Below are 16,742 nucleotides of genomic sequence, written 5' to 3'. Positions count from 1 at the left end.
GAGAGCTGGTGTAAAAACAACCTGTTAAAAATGATAATATCACAGTTCAAACCAAATCCATTATCACTTCTTCCAGAATCAACCAATCAGTTCTTATAATATAGTCTACAGGTTACATTTACCGCGGGGTGATTTACAGATAAAAACAAACATGTCTGACAGGATGAGAAAACAGAAGTGTTGTGAAATGGTGATATAGAGTCCAGGAACTGATGATGGCATATTGATAAGTACAGCAGCAGTATATTAACTGTTATAAAAAAGAAAATAAGTATTAATATGGTAAAGTAGTTGTAAGACTAATTTAAACTAATGCAATGAATATATTTTAACTTTTTATTAATTTTTTTAATATATAATTTTTATTTTCTTATATATCTAATAGTCATTTGCACATATTGTTGAACATTCCTTTTAATCTGAGAATGCTGAGTTGAATAACTGTACAGTATTATTTTTCATTGTAAATTTGATCTTATTGCACAGTCTCTCCTCTTATTTATGCCTTTTTCTTTTGTGCGACTATGCATGCTTCCACTTATGCTTAATCTGGTGTTTTCACTCATGTGGGATATTAAATACAATTTCTATTCTATTCTATTCTATTCTATTCTAAGCCAAACCAAATTGAACATTTCGCTTTTAAATCCACCAGAAGATCCATAAAATATAATTGTATCAATGTTTTTTTTCTTTGCTCTTTTCCTAATATGTTTAATTACTTTTACCCTCTAGTGAGTATTTATTGAGACAGTGCTTTAAGAATTTGATTGATTAAAAAATATGTGCTATTAGATTTTAAAACAAAATGTAGGTTCTTCAAAACCCATTTATTAAATCTTATGAGAACCATATTTTTAAAGCATATATATACTGTATCATTTACTGTTACTAAAGGTTAGATTCTCATGACCAAACAGGCAGTTCTGTAATTTTCAGAACTTGTGAACACACACACCCGCAGGCAGTGTTTAAAAACATTGCAGTAGCTGCTCTCAGGCCCAGTAGCAGCTGCAGGGCTTTTTTTTTTTTTTTGCAGGCTGCACTCTGTCAGGTCCGGACGATCAGAGAGTACAGTGGAAGAAAAGTAGGCAACTCTTGTGCCTTTTGGAGCAGCATCTGGTCCTGCCTTCTTCATAAGCAAAACTCTTTTGAGGAAATGTCAGACCGAGCGGTGGAACTCACCAACAAGCCTTTCGCAGTCCAGTTGTCCAATGTCTATCTTAGCATTTTGGCACTGTTCTGCTTCAAGCTCTTTGTTAAGATTTCTCTCAACTTGCTGACATACTTCTATATAGTCCGTGGGAACCGTAAAGAAGCTGCCCGGATATCAGCAGAGTTCTATGACTACGGTCAACAACACAGTGAGTACCGGGAGAAAAGTTTTTGAATAACTGTGTTGATGCTGTTTATTATAAAACTGGGTTATATGAAGTAGAATATGATGTGAAATATGACACAACTACACATCTGTATTTAAGGGAGTCTCATGGTGACACTTTTGACATCACCTGTAAGGTCAGACGTAAGAAATCCTCCTGGTTGTAAATCAAGGGCACATGCACCATATTTACACAGTTTCTGTGCTATAAATACTGTTTCACTTATCCATTTACTATAAAAGCCATTAATTATATGCCCATTTATAGCAGGGATATGAATTAATGCCTACTTTTCTTTCATTTCATGCTTAATAGCCACTTATAAATCCTGAAGTATTCCATTTTAAATGAAGACTTGATCAGCCCAGCAGCTTTCTCTCTAATATAATAATAGAACCCAGTCATGATATCCACCCTCCCCCCCTCCACCCACCTCAGCCTGCCCTACTTTCCATTCCCAGCTATGCAGTGCACCCTGTCACACTCACACAGCAACCAAAACAACACTCCACATTCTCGGGGACAAGCGCCGCGGAGACACATTCTGGGGCAAGACAGACACGACAACATAATCTGCAGCTATCACTCAAAGGGAATACCAATTAGCTCAAATCAGGATATTAGTCATGCTCCTGTAGATAAGGTCTTCCTTGTTAGGAGGAATCTGTTTGATGTCTCTCTATATGTCTGTATTTGAAATGGCAGTTGAGGAAAATATGCTGCATGAATAAAAGGAGGAAGTTCAGTTGATTGTTATCTATAATTTATGATGAAAATGGAGGAGGAGAATAATGAAGATGATAACGTGTGGAATGCATCAGCTGTTATTCTGGATATTGACTCAGGTGTGTCTGGTGTGGGGGTGCGATTCACATTACACAATACTGACTTGAATATATATCAAAAGGTTAGAACCAATACAGCTAAAACAATATGTCTTTTTGGATCAAGCATCACAAGGACAGGTTTTTGTATTGTTCCACATTGTAGTTTCTAAAGGTCGTGTTTCTCCTCTGGACAACATGACGTATCAATCTGGAATAAATGTGGGGAGAAGCAACCACTGAATTTATATTCCTGTTGCAGGATCCTGGGCGGACCGCTCACCCCTCCACGACGCTGCCAGTCAGGGCCGCCTCCTCGCCCTGAGGACCCTCATTTTACAGGTGAAGGGAACACAATCTCTCAGAGGGTAATGTCTGTCCCCTTATCTCCACGCATGTTGGGCTTTTGTTGCCACCTCTGGTGCTGTTAAATTGCGCTCAGTGCCTTTGTAGACTCAATGTCTGATAAAGAGATAGAGGAGTGGAAAGTGTGGGGTAGAAGTCATAGTGAGCTGCATACAGTCCCTTGCAAAAATATTCACATCCTTTACATTTTTTTGCAGTTTTTTGTCACATTGAAAGCACAAACTTAAATCAATTCTGTTGAGATTTTATGTGACAGACCAAAACAAACTATAAAATTGTCATACATATTTTTTTTAGCCCCGTTAACTAATTCTTTTGCAAATCGTTGCTTTACAGAAAAATGGACAAAGATAGCAAGTGTATAGAAGTAGGTGCTATGATCAGATCAAGCCTAAATCAAACTTGCATAAAACAAACACAAAAACATAAACACACCATCCCTTCAGTGAAACATTGTGCAGGCAGCATCATGCAGTGGAGATGCTAAATATGGGACAATTCTGAAAGAAAAACTAAGACAGGATCTCAAAGACTCGTTCACTTTCTGTCAGAATAACCTTCAACATACAAAAGAGTTTAGATCAAACATGTCTGTGTTAGAATGGCCCAGTTTTTAACCAGACCTTATTGTGTACAGATGTTACCCATCAAAACTAACTGAGTTTGAGTTATTTCACAAGAAAGGCAGGTCAAGATGTCAAACTTTTGTAAGAAAATAACCCAAAAGATTTTGACTGATGGGAAAGGTATTGCTACAAAGTCGTGCCAACTTTTTATGTCCTTGCTCATAAAAAAGTTGAAAAAATGATGTATCTTTCTGCCTCGATTTTATAGTGCACTGCTTAGTGTTGGTTGATCACAAAAAGATCCCAAAACTTCAGTTTGAAGTTGAGACACATTGTGATGTGTGTTCTGTTGCCCCAGGATCTGTGGGCCTCAGGTTTATCTGTGTTAGAGGTCAAAACTGTCTCAGTGCAAAATGAAATATTCTTATTTCCTATATCATTCTCAAAGAAATGCTGGATTAAAAAACTGCAATCTTCATTTTGTTCTTCTTCTGCTCACTCACGGAAGACCATGTGCTGAAGTTTGAGATGCTTTGTTCACATCAGACACATCAGTGACAACATGACTATTCACATGGTGAATTACTAGAATTTCAACCAGATTTCAGTTTGAGCTTCAGTTTAATTAGCAGGCTAATTAATCTGTGGAGTTGACATGTGACTTTGCAATAAAGTTCAGTAATCATTGAAAGCCGTAACTAAGGATGATGGCTCTGTCTTGTGCGAAGAGATAAGCTTTGATAATGTTCGTGTAATTCCCATTGTTCACCACTGGAGATTGACAGAGCGCGTCTGATGCCGAGTGCTTCTTAAAACAAATTTTCCCACTAAGTCTCTCTGGCTGCTGCTGTGCTGTGTTTCCAGGGTCACAATGCGAATGTTCTGACTATAGACCATGTGACACCCCTTCATGAGGCCTGCCTCGCAGACCATGTTGCCTGTGCCAGGGCGCTCATTGATGCAGGAGCGAATGTAAGTCACATTCTGGCCTGGAGACTCTTTAATGCTGCCATTCTGCTGAGGTCAAATGTAATTTCCATGGATGGGAAACTCCGGGAGGGGATAACAAATGAGAGATGTGCTGCTCTCCATCTACGGACACTGTAGAGCGATTAAATTGTTCCCCCTGGCGTTTGCCATTAGTCAACCTGCATTGTTAAAGATGGGCTAAAAATAACAATAAAAATGTTTTTACAGGTCAATGCATCTACAATTGATGGAGTCACCCCTCTGTTCAATGCCTGTATGGTGGGTAGTGTGGCTTGCACTGAAATCCTTTTGGAAAATGGAGCAAAACCCCAGAGCCTTGTATACCAACCTTCACCGATACATGAAGCAACCAGCAAAGGTATAACATGACAGAATATGGTGTATTGAAACGAGAGCCTAAAGCCAACATTAAAGGGTGAAAAACTGCTTTAGCAGGTCATAAGCTGTTTACAATCCATCCAAAGAAATAGTCATAAAAGAAAAGGAAAATATTTCTGCTTTCTAGCTGAGAAACAGCAGCCTAGCTTCATTGATGGCCTGCAATGTTTTACCTATCAATATTTCTCCTTATCTAGGCTTACACTCAATCCCATATTTCAAGTTGTGTTTATGTCTCCTGCTCTGCTACAACACTCTTTCTAAATGACCTACAGTGTAAAAAAACCACAGCTTTAAAAATAAATGAAGCTGACCGGAGAAGACAGCTTGGAGAATCACCTCACATTGTCGCATACTGATTACTATCTTCATGCTCCATTACTTCCAGGTCATTATGGTTGTGTTGAGGCCCTAGTGACTTGGGGGGCCGATGTGGACATGGACATTCCTCACCTGGGTACAGCGCTCTACACTGCCTGCATCTGCCAAGAGCTGGAGTGTGCCAGGAAACTCCTGAAGGAAGGTTAGCTCGGAGCACAGTGTGGATATTTACATCTCCTCAGAGACAGATGCAAGTCCTACGCATCCACTCAAGTAGAAGTAGAATATGAAAGGTTAGGATATAAATCCTTACCCTGTGGAAATGCATACTTACAGAGTCTAAAAAGACTCTGAACAAAACTTTAATGCAGCTGAAACCAGAAGTTTACATGCACCAAATAAAAAGACAAATACACCTTTAAATAATCCAAACTTCTCTTCTCTGAGGGCTGTTATGCTTACCAAAATTATGTCTATTTGCTAATTTTTACAATAATGTGAGAGAGAATATGTCAGACATTTATTTGTTTCAAAATCAAAAGAATACTTACTATCTCTTTAGACAATGAGGGTAAGCTCAGATGATGATGACATCATGGCTTTAGAAACTTCTGATACACACTGGTTTCTGGTTTGAAACTGGGAAATGTGGAGCTGCACCAGTCTGCTTCATCCCTGAGAACAATTTCCAGATGTTTGAAGGTGCTGCACTCATTTACTCAAACAATCATACACAAGTACAAACATGATAGGAATGTCAAAAAAATAGAAAAATAGAATAAAATATACAAAAAATGTGAAACATAAAAGCATTAGACAAGAAGGTGGAATATGTACTCAATATTATGCTCAATAATTTAAATACTAATACAGGGAAAATGTAAAGATTGCCCTGCAGTAAATGATACTGCAAATGTAGGAGTACTTCACATTTCCAGAAATGAATGGACATTTAAACCTGTTTCATAGATAGTAATATACCAGATCATACATAACAGGTAGTGATGTAAAAAGTTATAGTTATAGAGAATATTAGATTACAGATGAACACCACACAAATTCCTTATTAAATGTGAAAATCACACATCATTTTTCTTCCACTGTACAATTATCTTATGTTGTAAAGTGACAAAATATGAACAAGTTCAAGTGGAATGAATAGGAGACAATGGTTGGTTGTCAGTAAACAATCCACACACAACATATTATACAGCTTATTTTCAGCTGACTGTTCATGCTTATAATCTTGTTACTCTCGATTAAAGGTAATGAGATGAAAAGGTTCTCAGGGTTAAAGGAGTTTATGTAAAATGTGGTGAATTTGTAGATTTACATAAAAAGACAGAAATCTGAAGCTTGGAATTTAATGGTCATGATGAAAAAGCTGTACATGACCTCAATCTGATCTCAGATCATTATTTTGTTCTTCATACAGGTGCAAACGTTCAGAAAGGCAAATCCTTGGATTCGCCTCTACACGCGGCAGCAGAAAAGGACTGCACAGCCGTGGTGAAGCTGCTGCTGGACTTTGGGGCTGATATTAATGCCAGAAACACAGAGTTTCAGAGGCCGGTAGACGTGGCTCCACCCAGCAGTCTGACAGAGGGCTTCCTGCTGCTCTACGAAGGTACGACTCGTTGCTGACCTGCGTTTCAACTTGGCTTCATGATTCCTCACATCCAGGCTACTTCCAGTGAAAACGTCATTATTTCCTGATTTGTTACAAACAATTTTCAGGTCAGATTTTTGTGTGTTTTTCTCACAGCTACGCCGCGCCTGCTGAGCCAGTTGTGTCGTCAGTGCATCAGAAGCTGCGTTGGCCGCGACAGACTCCACCTTGTTTCTCACCTTCCTCTTCCCAACAGGCTCAAGAACTACCTGCAGTACCAATGACCAGCAGAACCAAGACCTTGTGCCCCTAAATGGACTCTATGGAATATACCTTTAACTAATCTAAACACATCAGAACCAGTTTGGCCGTAATGCTGTGGTCCCAACACACCATAAGGGATTATTTCAACCAGACACAGAGCAGAAACTGAATAAAGGGAATACCCAACTGCACCAACCAACCAAAAGATGCACTTCAGCTCAGAACTTTACATCCATCCATCATCAGAATCAATGTCATATAAATGTGGGAGCAGCAAACTGTGTCCAAGTTGTGACCCTCTAGCTGTAGGTGGACTTTCTTGGTCAGTCCATGCCAAACATGCTTCCCTCTGGATGGTGACACTCGTCTTTTAGCTTTTTCCACTTAATGATAGGCTGGAGCCGTGTTGGTTGTTCCTGTACATGTACTCATGTCTTTCATTTTCGCTGGGCAGTGTGATTGGCAAGAGTGAAAATTGGACACAACAGGGGGAGTCTAATGGGACAGTGACCCAAAACACACACCAGCACCAGCTTTGTTATACATAAAACAGGCTGAATAATTTTTAAAATCACCCAGGCTTACCTCTATTAATAATTCATGCACTGTGCTTAAAGCAGGGTCCATACAAAAAAAATAAAACAAACTTTCCCATTTCTAAAAAGAAGAATGGTTAAATATCTAACCAGAATCATGTCAGATTCTTATTAATGGTTTCCCTCCAAATTACTAAAGAACATTTATCCAAACATTATTAGGTGAATCTTAATTTTTAAGCATGCATCTGTATTTATTTTTTTTACCATGAGTAGATTACAGAAAATCCACAAATAATTCAAATAAACTGGTTTTAAAAACATAAACTGTTTTTTTAAACACTCTGATGTTTTAAGTGTGTAAAATAATCATGGTTCAAATGAACAATGCATGGATATAAACTTCTGACTGGGAGTGTATGTGAATAAAACTTACAGTCAGGTTACTGACTGTAAAGGAAATTGCTGCTGTAACCTTTAGGGGTCCCTAGTTTATATTATAGTCATCCTACCAGATGCTATGAAAAAGTAAATATCACTTCATTTCTGTTCTGCACATGTATTTGATGCCTTGTTAGTTCAAGCAACTTAAACCACATGAGCACTTTATAATGGAAAAAATATTGTTTTAAGAGGTTTTCATGTAATAATAACACACTACAGTATACATGAACAAGTTTCTTTTATTTGATATTGTAAGCACTGATCACTACTTGATGATTTAAAGTTGACTCTTGTGCATTCATGATTTTTTTATTTATGTTGCCTTGATAAATAACCTTTATATAACATTGATTAAGGAATAAACATTTAGACTGAAGCATCTCATTGTCAATTGTAGGTGAAATAAAACGTGTGTACCTTTGAATACAATTTAGTATTCAGAAACGCTTTGCTTTGTATTTCCCTTCAAAACTGTTAATTATCCGCTAGATGGCAGCAGAGGTTAAGCCGAGAACGAGAAGCAAGTTTGGTTGCCATAGAAACGGAAAAACAGAAAAAGGCCATTTCAGAGGAAAGCTTAACTGCTGGTGGAGTAAATGTTAGCGGTTTCCAAGAGCTCATCTTGATTCATCTTCATCTGAGGAAAATGTCTTATTCTCAGGGTCATAAGACAGGCGTTGACAGAGAAGTCATCAAGTGGCTCCAAGATCTGGAACTATCATTTCACCCAAGGAATCTGCGAAGGTATTTCAATAACTTTTAGATAATATAGTATAATAAAAATATGTGCTCCAAGCTGATAAAATGTAAATAACACCATCTGTTCCTCTGAATGCATGCTAACTTTTATTTAAAGTTAGTCGCTTCATGATGAATAATAGTTTGCTTTCTTCCAAAACCTCTAGAAATGTCAGCCTACCTGCATGTGTGTACAGATATTATCAGAACAATTTTTAAACTGGATGTAACCTAAGAAGATCTGCATATAAAATAATCTAATAGCTTTCTTCTTATTTAATTCATCACAGTCATGTTTAAATGAGTAAACATTTATCTCTAAGTAAATAAGAGATTTGTGTTTTTGTTTAAATAGAGGCAACATGTATCTCATTCATTACTACTATTAGAATTTAAAGATTGAATTTTGCATTTACAAATGACTGTACTTGAGTCATATTTTGATTATTTGAATGGACATTTAATTCCTTCCACAACTCATTTTAATGGTGTCCTCTCCTCCACTTCCAGGGATTTGTCCAATGGTTACCTGGTTGCTGAGATATTTTCTCGTTATTACCCCCATGACATCTCAGTGTACTCATTTCACAACGGAGTATCATTTTCTTCCAAGCAGAAGAACTGGAGCCGGATACAGAAGGTAAGAGTTATTAAAAAAGTTAAAGTTAGTAAAAGTTATTATATTTTATATCCAAAAATGTAACGAGCTGTTTTTCCACATCCGGTTAGCATGTGGATTAATTAGATCAAATATACATGCAAACAAACCTTTAAAATAGGAATATTATAAATATAAAAACAACTTAAAGTATACGTATATTTTTAATGAGAACTCATTGTAATATTTTTATGGACTATTTGTGCTCAAAATTGTTATTGCTCTAGTTTTTGAAGAAGAAGAATCTGGAGCTATCGAAGGAAGTAATCTATGGAAGTATACACTGTGAACCAGGAGCAGCTGAGCAGTTGGTGCAGGATATTTACGAGATGCTGACCAATCAGAAGTAACTTAAGTTAAACCTAGTTATCTTATCTTATCTTATCTTATCTCATGATGTTGCTCTTTGAATTTACCAAGGTTTTGATGTGTTTTTGTATTTAAACCTAATTAATGTGTCACATCCACAAAATCACTTCTTGGTAAAGTAAAGAAAGGCAACAGATGACCAACTATTCACTCTCTTCTCAGTGTCACAGATGTCCAGGGTCAGCAGTCACAACCCTCGTCACTGACTCACTCCACATCGTCAAGGTCCTTCGGGAACAATTTGGTAGCTGCAGGGATCATGGCCGAGTCAGACGTCAGTTCAGACCAGAGGAGAGCACAAATCAGCAGGGGCGAAAGAGAGCTGGAACACACAGCTGCAGACAGGTCTCTCCCCACCGGTGGGTCACTCATGGGTCATCAGGTCTTTCTTAGTCTTTTAGATTAGATTTACAAAGGTGGCAGCAGCAGTTAGTTTTCACACAACTTAGATGAACTGATGGTGACTTTATCTCACATTGACTAAGACAAAGGAAGTTCATTAAGAAGGTGACATTTGTTTGGATATTTGTTTATTGTTGCAGATATTTATATGCTTTAAGCATAAATACAAAAAATTATAAACACAAAAAGACTTAAAGTTTCTCCCCAGGTTGTTGCCATTCTTTTCCAGAGACACTCTGGTCAGAGTCCACATGCAGGATAATCTACTTCATGTTTTCATAGTTCCCCATTCCTGTTTATTCTGAGGCAAAAATGATCTTAAAATGAACAAACTGTCTGCAAACAATAGAAAGATTGGTTTTGTTTTATTCATATCCTATCCTTTCAGTATTTAAAGGTATGTTGGCTCCAAAATATTACATTTATCCTTTAACTATTTATGTTTGATCTTTTCTGTAATCCAGTGATGGAAGAAGTCAAACTTTAGAGTTTTTTAACAGTTAATATTATTAGATTGGAATCATGACAGAAATCAGCAAGTGGTAAATTTATATTATCAGATATTCCCTGCTTTGTTATGTATGTTATTTAGATAAAGCTAAGGTGTTTAAATTAATTTTTTAACCAAAATTGACTTATATATATATATATATATATATATATATATATAAATTTTATGGTAACATTTTGATCTGTCGTTCTATCACTACAATGGAGACAAAATGTGCAGGAATTGTTTAAAATATTTAAACAATTGTGCAGTTTTGAAAAACTACACAACATGAAATTATATCTTTAAAAATCTCTTCATGTAATGCATTTTTTAAAACTATTTCTGCTCACTTTTTCCATCCTAAGAGGGATATCAAAGTTTGATACATTATGAAAATTATACATTATGATAAAATGAAAAGCATATTTTGTCTTAGAATACAATAAATGTTTGTCTCCCAAACAGGTCAGAAGGATTTTAAAGAAGTCTTATGAAAACAAAAAATCTGCATGTAATTCTGAGTCAAGACATGGTGAATGTCTGCAGCACTGAGCATGGATTGTCCCCACAATGCCACTGCAATGTGCAAAGTCTCATGTTTATCAGTTCATGTTTCCTTGTAGTCAAATAAAAATGAGGACTCCATGTGTTTTAATAACTGATAAAATATACTTAGCTTCATTGTTCCATATCTGTATTTGCTCTTTTTTCAGACTCGTCAACATGGAGAGGAGCTCCTGTTTCCTACAAGGAGATAAAAGTGAACCAACCTGTCAGAAATTCAATGGTTAACCTTTTACACTCACTGCATCACAGTGTGAATATTCATCAACTGATTTGCAGAATTGGTGAAGTATAATCTCTCAGTAAAACTATGTCAAATAATGATTACTTTAGTTATAAAACAGTTAGAAAAACAAACAATGAAATGTGGCTTATTTTATGGTACAGAGCCTCTTTGTTTGCGGTGTCTGTTTGTACCAGTAGGTAGCAGCATTGTGTGGTCATTTTGAGTGCATGTTGTTCATGAATGAACCTGCGCTGCCACTATTCTTATGGAACCTTGAGAGTTTATACAGGTTTATACGGAAACACTAATTTTTTTCTTAATAGGTATTTTAAAAGAAATAACTGAAGGTTTTGAAGTTCATTTTATACTGTTCCCTCACTTCAGCCACCCAACTAGCTGCTTATTTAATTACTATAAAATTAAAAATAAATAAAACACATTGATAATGCTTTTTTTTTGCACACAGTTCTTACTTTTGGTTTAAGGTGTTTCAATTTAATTCATGCTAAATTGAACACAATCTAATCCAGTCAAAATTAATTTTTCAGCAATTAATTCCCATGAAATCTATTGATATACTGAAACCAACAGAGTTCACTGATGTTTTCTTTTTCTTTTGCAGCTATCTCCCCTTTTTAAAATAGATCAGTCAAACACTGAAGACAAGAAGAAGAAGAAGAAATCTCCAAAAGAGCCAGAATCAGGATGACCAACCACCAACCTCTAACATGACGGCTAAAAAGCTTTTAATGCTATTTAGCCTGAAAACATAAATAAAATGTTCTCAAAAATCTGTATGTTTCACATAAAGCAGAGATTTAAGCTCCTAATGGTGTTGGAAGATAAATCCTTCCACCATGATAACACTACTGCCACGTCAGAGTTTTATTTCCTTAAAGGACATTTTAAATGAGATTTGGAAAAAGTTAGCTGTGCTGTGTGTTTCATTGAACATGTACACACAACATCATATTTAGTTTAATTAGATCTATCTTATCTTTTGGTAGCTACAAAATAGCTAAAATTGTCATTTAATCTTTTTAAATTAGGAAATTTTAAGTATCCACACTGTTTTTAGACAATTTTGCCCAATTAGGACAATGTAAGAGCCAACACTGCATGCAAAAATATTCATACCTTTTGCACTTTTCCAGTTTTGTTGCATAAAAATATCGCAAAATTTCAATATCTCCTGGAGCAATGCATCATCTAAATATGGAAGGAGAAATGGCACAACAGCAAGTAGGAAAAGGTGATCTGCTCAAATCAGACTAAAACTGAATGTTTGAGCTTCAACTCAAATTCTATGGCAGAAAACTAGAGCAGCTCATTACTCTGGTCACATCCTTTCCATCATTAAGCATGGAAGTGGCAGCGTCATGCTATAGAAATGATTTCTTCAGCAGGGACAGAGTTCTAGACAGGATGAGAGGAAAGACAGAGGCAGATAAATGCAGGACAGTGGAGGAAGAAACCAGAGGACTGAGACTGGGGTGAAGCTTTTCCTTCCAGCAGCACAAAACAAGCAGCCAGAGATGCAAACAAATGTTCTAACAAATGAATGTTAGAACCTAAAATCCCACTGAAAATGTGTGGCAAATATGAAAAATGAATAGTCAAATTTGCAGACCCGTTCTATAAATTAGAATATTGCTAACAAGCCCATTTATTTTAAAATCTTTATCACTAGGAAAAATACATTCTTAAATGTTATTATTTTCAAAAAAATTCCTTTAATCTGACAAACAAGCTTCATCGGGATGCATATTTTAATTTATGACTGCATTGGCACAACACAGAAGAGCCAGCCCCTTAGGTCAAAGTTCAATGGTTTGATGTGCATGTTTTAGATGGACAAATGACACGAGAAAACAGCTAAAGAAGTCATTTATGTTTAAAATAAAAAAGTGACATTACAGAGCGAAAACATTTCAGAATGCGGTGTGGTTGTAACCCAGATCAATCGTCACCTTTACAGCCCTTTCCACCACTGGTTGAATAAATCAGTCTGATCAGAGCCTTTTATGTTTTCAATCATTTAGTGATGATGAGACAGATGTATCAGAAAAATGCTTATTGTACTCATATTTACAGATGTAGGAAACATTTAAAATTACAAAAGGTTTGCAAAGTGACTTTTTTCATGAATTTCTAGTTCTTGACCCAGCAGGGTTTTCTCTGGCACAGTGAATGAATGAATGCCTTTAAAACACTGAAGCTCTTTCTGGGTGTTTAGATTTGCTGTTTCCTCTCAGTGGACACCAAACAATCAATACACTCAATTTTCATTTGTGAGATTCAAATTATTTATGATTCAACAGCTTTTCAAGAAAAAAAGTGCGATTTTTGACAAAAGAGCTTGACTCTGCACACTGACTGATTCAGATTAAACTGCTTCTGGTGCCAAACCCTTTCACAGTCATTTGGACTAAGATGCCTTCTCTGCTCCCAAACCTCTGAGCTCTCATGAAAGCTTGGCGTAAAGTACAGTTGAGCTGTGAAGCCAGTGAGAAATGGATGTCAGGATGATAAGTGTTACTGGCAGAGTGCCTGGCCTCTCCTGTGGTCTAAGAGCCGCGCTTTCAACAGAGAGATAGAACAATGCTGTAATGATATGATCTCCACATCCTCAGCTGACTCTGGGCTGTCGCTTACAGGGTGCTATCCCTCTCAGGCAGCCCAGCCTGCTGAGCTGCCATGTCATCCAGTTGAAAAGTGTTTTTCTGCTCCACTAAAGCAAATAAAATGCATTTGACTGGTCAGTAATAAACTTCATTAAAGCAACAACATTGAATTAAAACTGAATTCCAACAAACATCCTGTAGAAAATAACAAACTTTAAATTATCACAAATTTGATATTTTAAAACATTAATTGATCTTATAATAGAATTTATATTTAAAGGGTATTTCTCACTAAGATATCCAATATCATGAAAAAACAATCAGTGGGCAATACTGTTTGTGTTATTGTCCTTATAGTGATGAGATTCTGGGTGACATTTGATATTTTTCAATCTAAGCCCTTAATGCTTCACAGATTCTGCCTATTTGTGGATTTGTATACAGCATACCTAAAATATCTGAGGTATGCTCAAATACCTCAAATATTTGAGCATACCTCAAATATGCTCAAATATTCGCAAACTGCATTTCAGCTTCGCAAATGCAGTTTGCGAAGCTGAAATATCTTAACACGCTATTTGCTGGCGTTTGTAAAACAACCAATCCAGGAGCACCATTCATCTTCTTTGGTGGTATTTGGTTGAACCCCAAGACGATAAGGAAGACCAGATGTTAGCTTCTGCTGTTGTACCAAGACAGTTTCCACTGTACGTATAATGCATGCTAGGGTATATTTGGTGTTTGAAATATTAAAATAAACATTTAAAATTGTTTTTAGAGGGATCTCAAGTACTAGATGTCAGCTTTTCACTGACAGCTGTAGTCTTTACATTTTGCCTGATTTGTTTTTTCATTTTTTTATTTGAATTATGCCATAATGTCACACAAGGAAGCAGGTTCCCTTAAAATACATCCTGTTGTGCCTCCATTGAACTCCGATGATGTCCACTGTCTTTTTAAAGGGTTCAAGTCCCATATTGTTTAAATGAAAATAAATCTTAATGAAAGTATATTTTAGAATATGATTAAAATAATAAAAGACTTTGACACTAGTCAGAAATCCAAATGAAAATCACGTTGGTAATCCTAGCTGACATAAACAGGACATGTTCAGTTTGATTTAATGTCAAGGAAAAAAGGGATATCAGTCGTTTTATAGTTGAGCGTAAATATCTGATTTTCTCTGTCCATCTGACATGCAGCAGCCCCTTCTGGTTTAATGGCGATTCTGGTTTTCACAGCCTCCCCCAGAGGAGCTACAAACTGACCTCCTTAATCTTTCAGGACCTTTAGATTTCCCTCAGCCTGACTTCGCATGAACACACATCAGCACTTAAACGGAGGAGTCCGCCGCTGGTTAACTTCTGGAGATGAGGGACGGTGAAAATCAGAATCTGGATCCTCGGTGTCAAACTTCCCCTTCAGAAAATAATCATATTGTGAAAACTAACAATGACAAACGGGATAAGCTGCTTCTCACAACAGTTACAACAGAAGGTTTATATTTATCCTGCACCAACTTGTCTCTCCAACTAGGCAATAGCTCAGGCCTGGTTGCTATGGCAACTGGAAAGCCCATACTGGAGAGCGACCAGGACACATTAATAAGCTAAGTGTGAGGTTCTTTGGTTCCTTCTGTTGGTAATAGGCACAAGCAGCAGCTTAGACTTTCAAGGAGCCTATTATGAAATAATATGTAAGCACATTAATCTAAGATAGAAAATATAGGCCTCAAATCATGTTAAAATATTAAAACAAATTGCATCTGTGATGAAAATAGATAAAGACAAGTTGAATGTTAGAAAGCAACAGTGCCTTAAAATGCCCTCAGAAAGTGTTTCACCATCTGCTGAGTTTTCCTATCAGCTTCATGGCACCCAGAGCAGAAGAATCTCTGCTAGTGAGGGTGTGTGTGTGTGTGTGTGTGTGTGTATGCGTGTGTGTGTGTGTGTGGGGGTGTGTGTGTGTGTGTGTGTGAACATGACTGGCCAAAGGGACATTTTGGAGCTTTGGAAGCTTAGGATTCCCCCACAGAAACACAGCCCTCCCCCATTTCAATGCAGCAAATCTCTCATCCCCATTAACAAAGCAACAATAAGCTGATCTGTAGTTATCCAGGACAAAGGTTGGGACGGCGCGTCTGTCTGTTAGCAAAGCAACAGCTGTGTGAAAGTCATGTGCATGTCAGATTTGATGCTTTGTTTCTGCAGACCCAACATCATATTAATCCATTTCTATTCATTCAGACTCAAAATCTGCTGCAGATTCTGCTGAATGTAAAATGAAAACAAGAAACAGAAAACTGAAGAACCTAACCCAGGAATCTCTGCAGACCCCACACATCCTGGACACAAACTAACAACAGAAAAAGTATAGAATAGTATACTCATAAGTTCTTATACACTCAACATTGTTAGAAATACAACTTTTGCAATTCTACATTTTTCACAAATCATGAAAGTAGATTATTCATGTTTTTCTGACATGTATTAGTTTTGTCTGGAATTAAGGATTTTACATCATGTTTGATTTAAATTAGGAATTAACTGCAGATGTTTAACACATTAACATTCACACTAACAGAACATCTTGTTGTATTCACATCTGCACTCAGTCTGACCTCTGAGCCCCAGAAGCTCCTCCGCTCCAAGACTCATGCCATTTTATTGACCTCTTAGCAGAAACAGTTTTCTTTCCCATTCCATTGGCATCCTGACTTTTCTCCAATCCCTGAACGTTTTCACCCTGAACTGCTATGATCAGAAAATAATAAAACAAAAATAAAACAACAGAAAATAATTTAGAATTATTTACTTTCAAATCATTTATCTGTAGTTCATCTAGTTTTCTTTTTTGTTTTATATTTTTGATTAAATAAATCAATAAGCAATTAATATCACTCTTATTTATAATAAAATAATTCTTTATTAAATGTGAAAAAGTTGGTTGGTAAATCTTGATTTTCTTTCTTGAAAATCTTTAGTTTTA

General features: G+C 36.6%; 2 protein-coding genes across 4 annotated transcripts; both read left to right on the top strand.

Moving 5' to 3' along the window:
* Positions 1 to 1,008: 1,008 nt before the first annotated feature.
* Positions 1,009 to 8,109, top strand: asb5a (ankyrin repeat and SOCS box containing 5a). Its single transcript, XM_028009813.1, has 7 exons — positions 1,009 to 1,364; positions 2,469 to 2,548; positions 4,003 to 4,110; positions 4,336 to 4,486; positions 4,895 to 5,029; positions 6,263 to 6,454; positions 6,593 to 8,109. Exons 1-7 carry the CDS (start codon positions 1,160 to 1,162, stop codon positions 6,718 to 6,720), a joined length of 999 nt encoding a protein of 332 aa, XP_027865614.1. The 5' UTR covers positions 1,009 to 1,159; the 3' UTR covers positions 6,721 to 8,109.
* Positions 8,110 to 8,185: 76 nt separating this feature from the next.
* Positions 8,186 to 11,923, top strand: spata4 (spermatogenesis associated 4). 3 transcript variants are annotated; one of them, XM_028009816.1, is made up of 6 exons: positions 8,186 to 8,424; positions 8,929 to 9,058; positions 9,304 to 9,422; positions 9,608 to 9,804; positions 11,054 to 11,100; positions 11,753 to 11,923. In XM_028009816.1, exons 1-6 carry the CDS (start codon positions 8,327 to 8,329, stop codon positions 11,837 to 11,839), a joined length of 678 nt encoding a protein of 225 aa, XP_027865617.1. In that variant the 5' UTR covers positions 8,186 to 8,326; the 3' UTR covers positions 11,840 to 11,923. The 3 variants fall into 3 exon arrangements, with proteins under 3 accessions (XP_027865617.1, XP_027865616.1, XP_027865615.1); XM_028009815.1 differs by having other exon boundaries at positions 11,054 to 11,127; XM_028009814.1 differs by having other exon boundaries at positions 11,054 to 11,157.
* The last annotated feature ends 4,819 nt before the right edge of the window (positions 11,924 to 16,742 follow it).

This window comes from Xiphophorus couchianus, chromosome 23 (genome assembly GCF_001444195.1).
Source record: "Xiphophorus couchianus chromosome 23, X_couchianus-1.0, whole genome shotgun sequence".
Classification (NCBI taxonomy): Eukaryota; Metazoa; Chordata; class Actinopteri; order Cyprinodontiformes; family Poeciliidae; genus Xiphophorus; species Xiphophorus couchianus.
This window is presented reverse-complemented; position numbering and strand designations above follow the sequence as displayed.

Bases quoted from the DNA above. Each gene is read 5' to 3' on its own strand.
- asb5a (XM_028009813.1), top strand. From the start codon at position 1,160: ATGTCAGACCGAGCGGTGGAACTCACCAACAAGCCTTTCGCAGTCCAG. The intron at 1,365-2,468 runs GTGAGTACCGGG...TTCCTGTTGCAG, and splicing joins TGACTACGGTCAACAACACA to GATCCTGGGCGGACCGCTCA. The intron at 5,030-6,262 runs GTTAGCTCGGAG...TTCTTCATACAG, and splicing joins CAGGAAACTCCTGAAGGAAG to GTGCAAACGTTCAGAAAGGC.
- spata4 (XM_028009814.1), top strand. From the start codon at position 8,327: ATGTCTTATTCTCAGGGTCATAAGACAGGCGTTGACAGAGAAGTCATC. The intron at 9,805-11,053 runs GTGGGTCACTCA...CTCTTTTTTCAG, and splicing joins AGACAGGTCTCTCCCCACCG to ACTCGTCAACATGGAGAGGA. The intron at 11,158-11,752 runs GTGAATATTCAT...TTTCTTTTGCAG, and splicing joins TACACTCACTGCATCACAGT to CTATCTCCCCTTTTTAAAAT.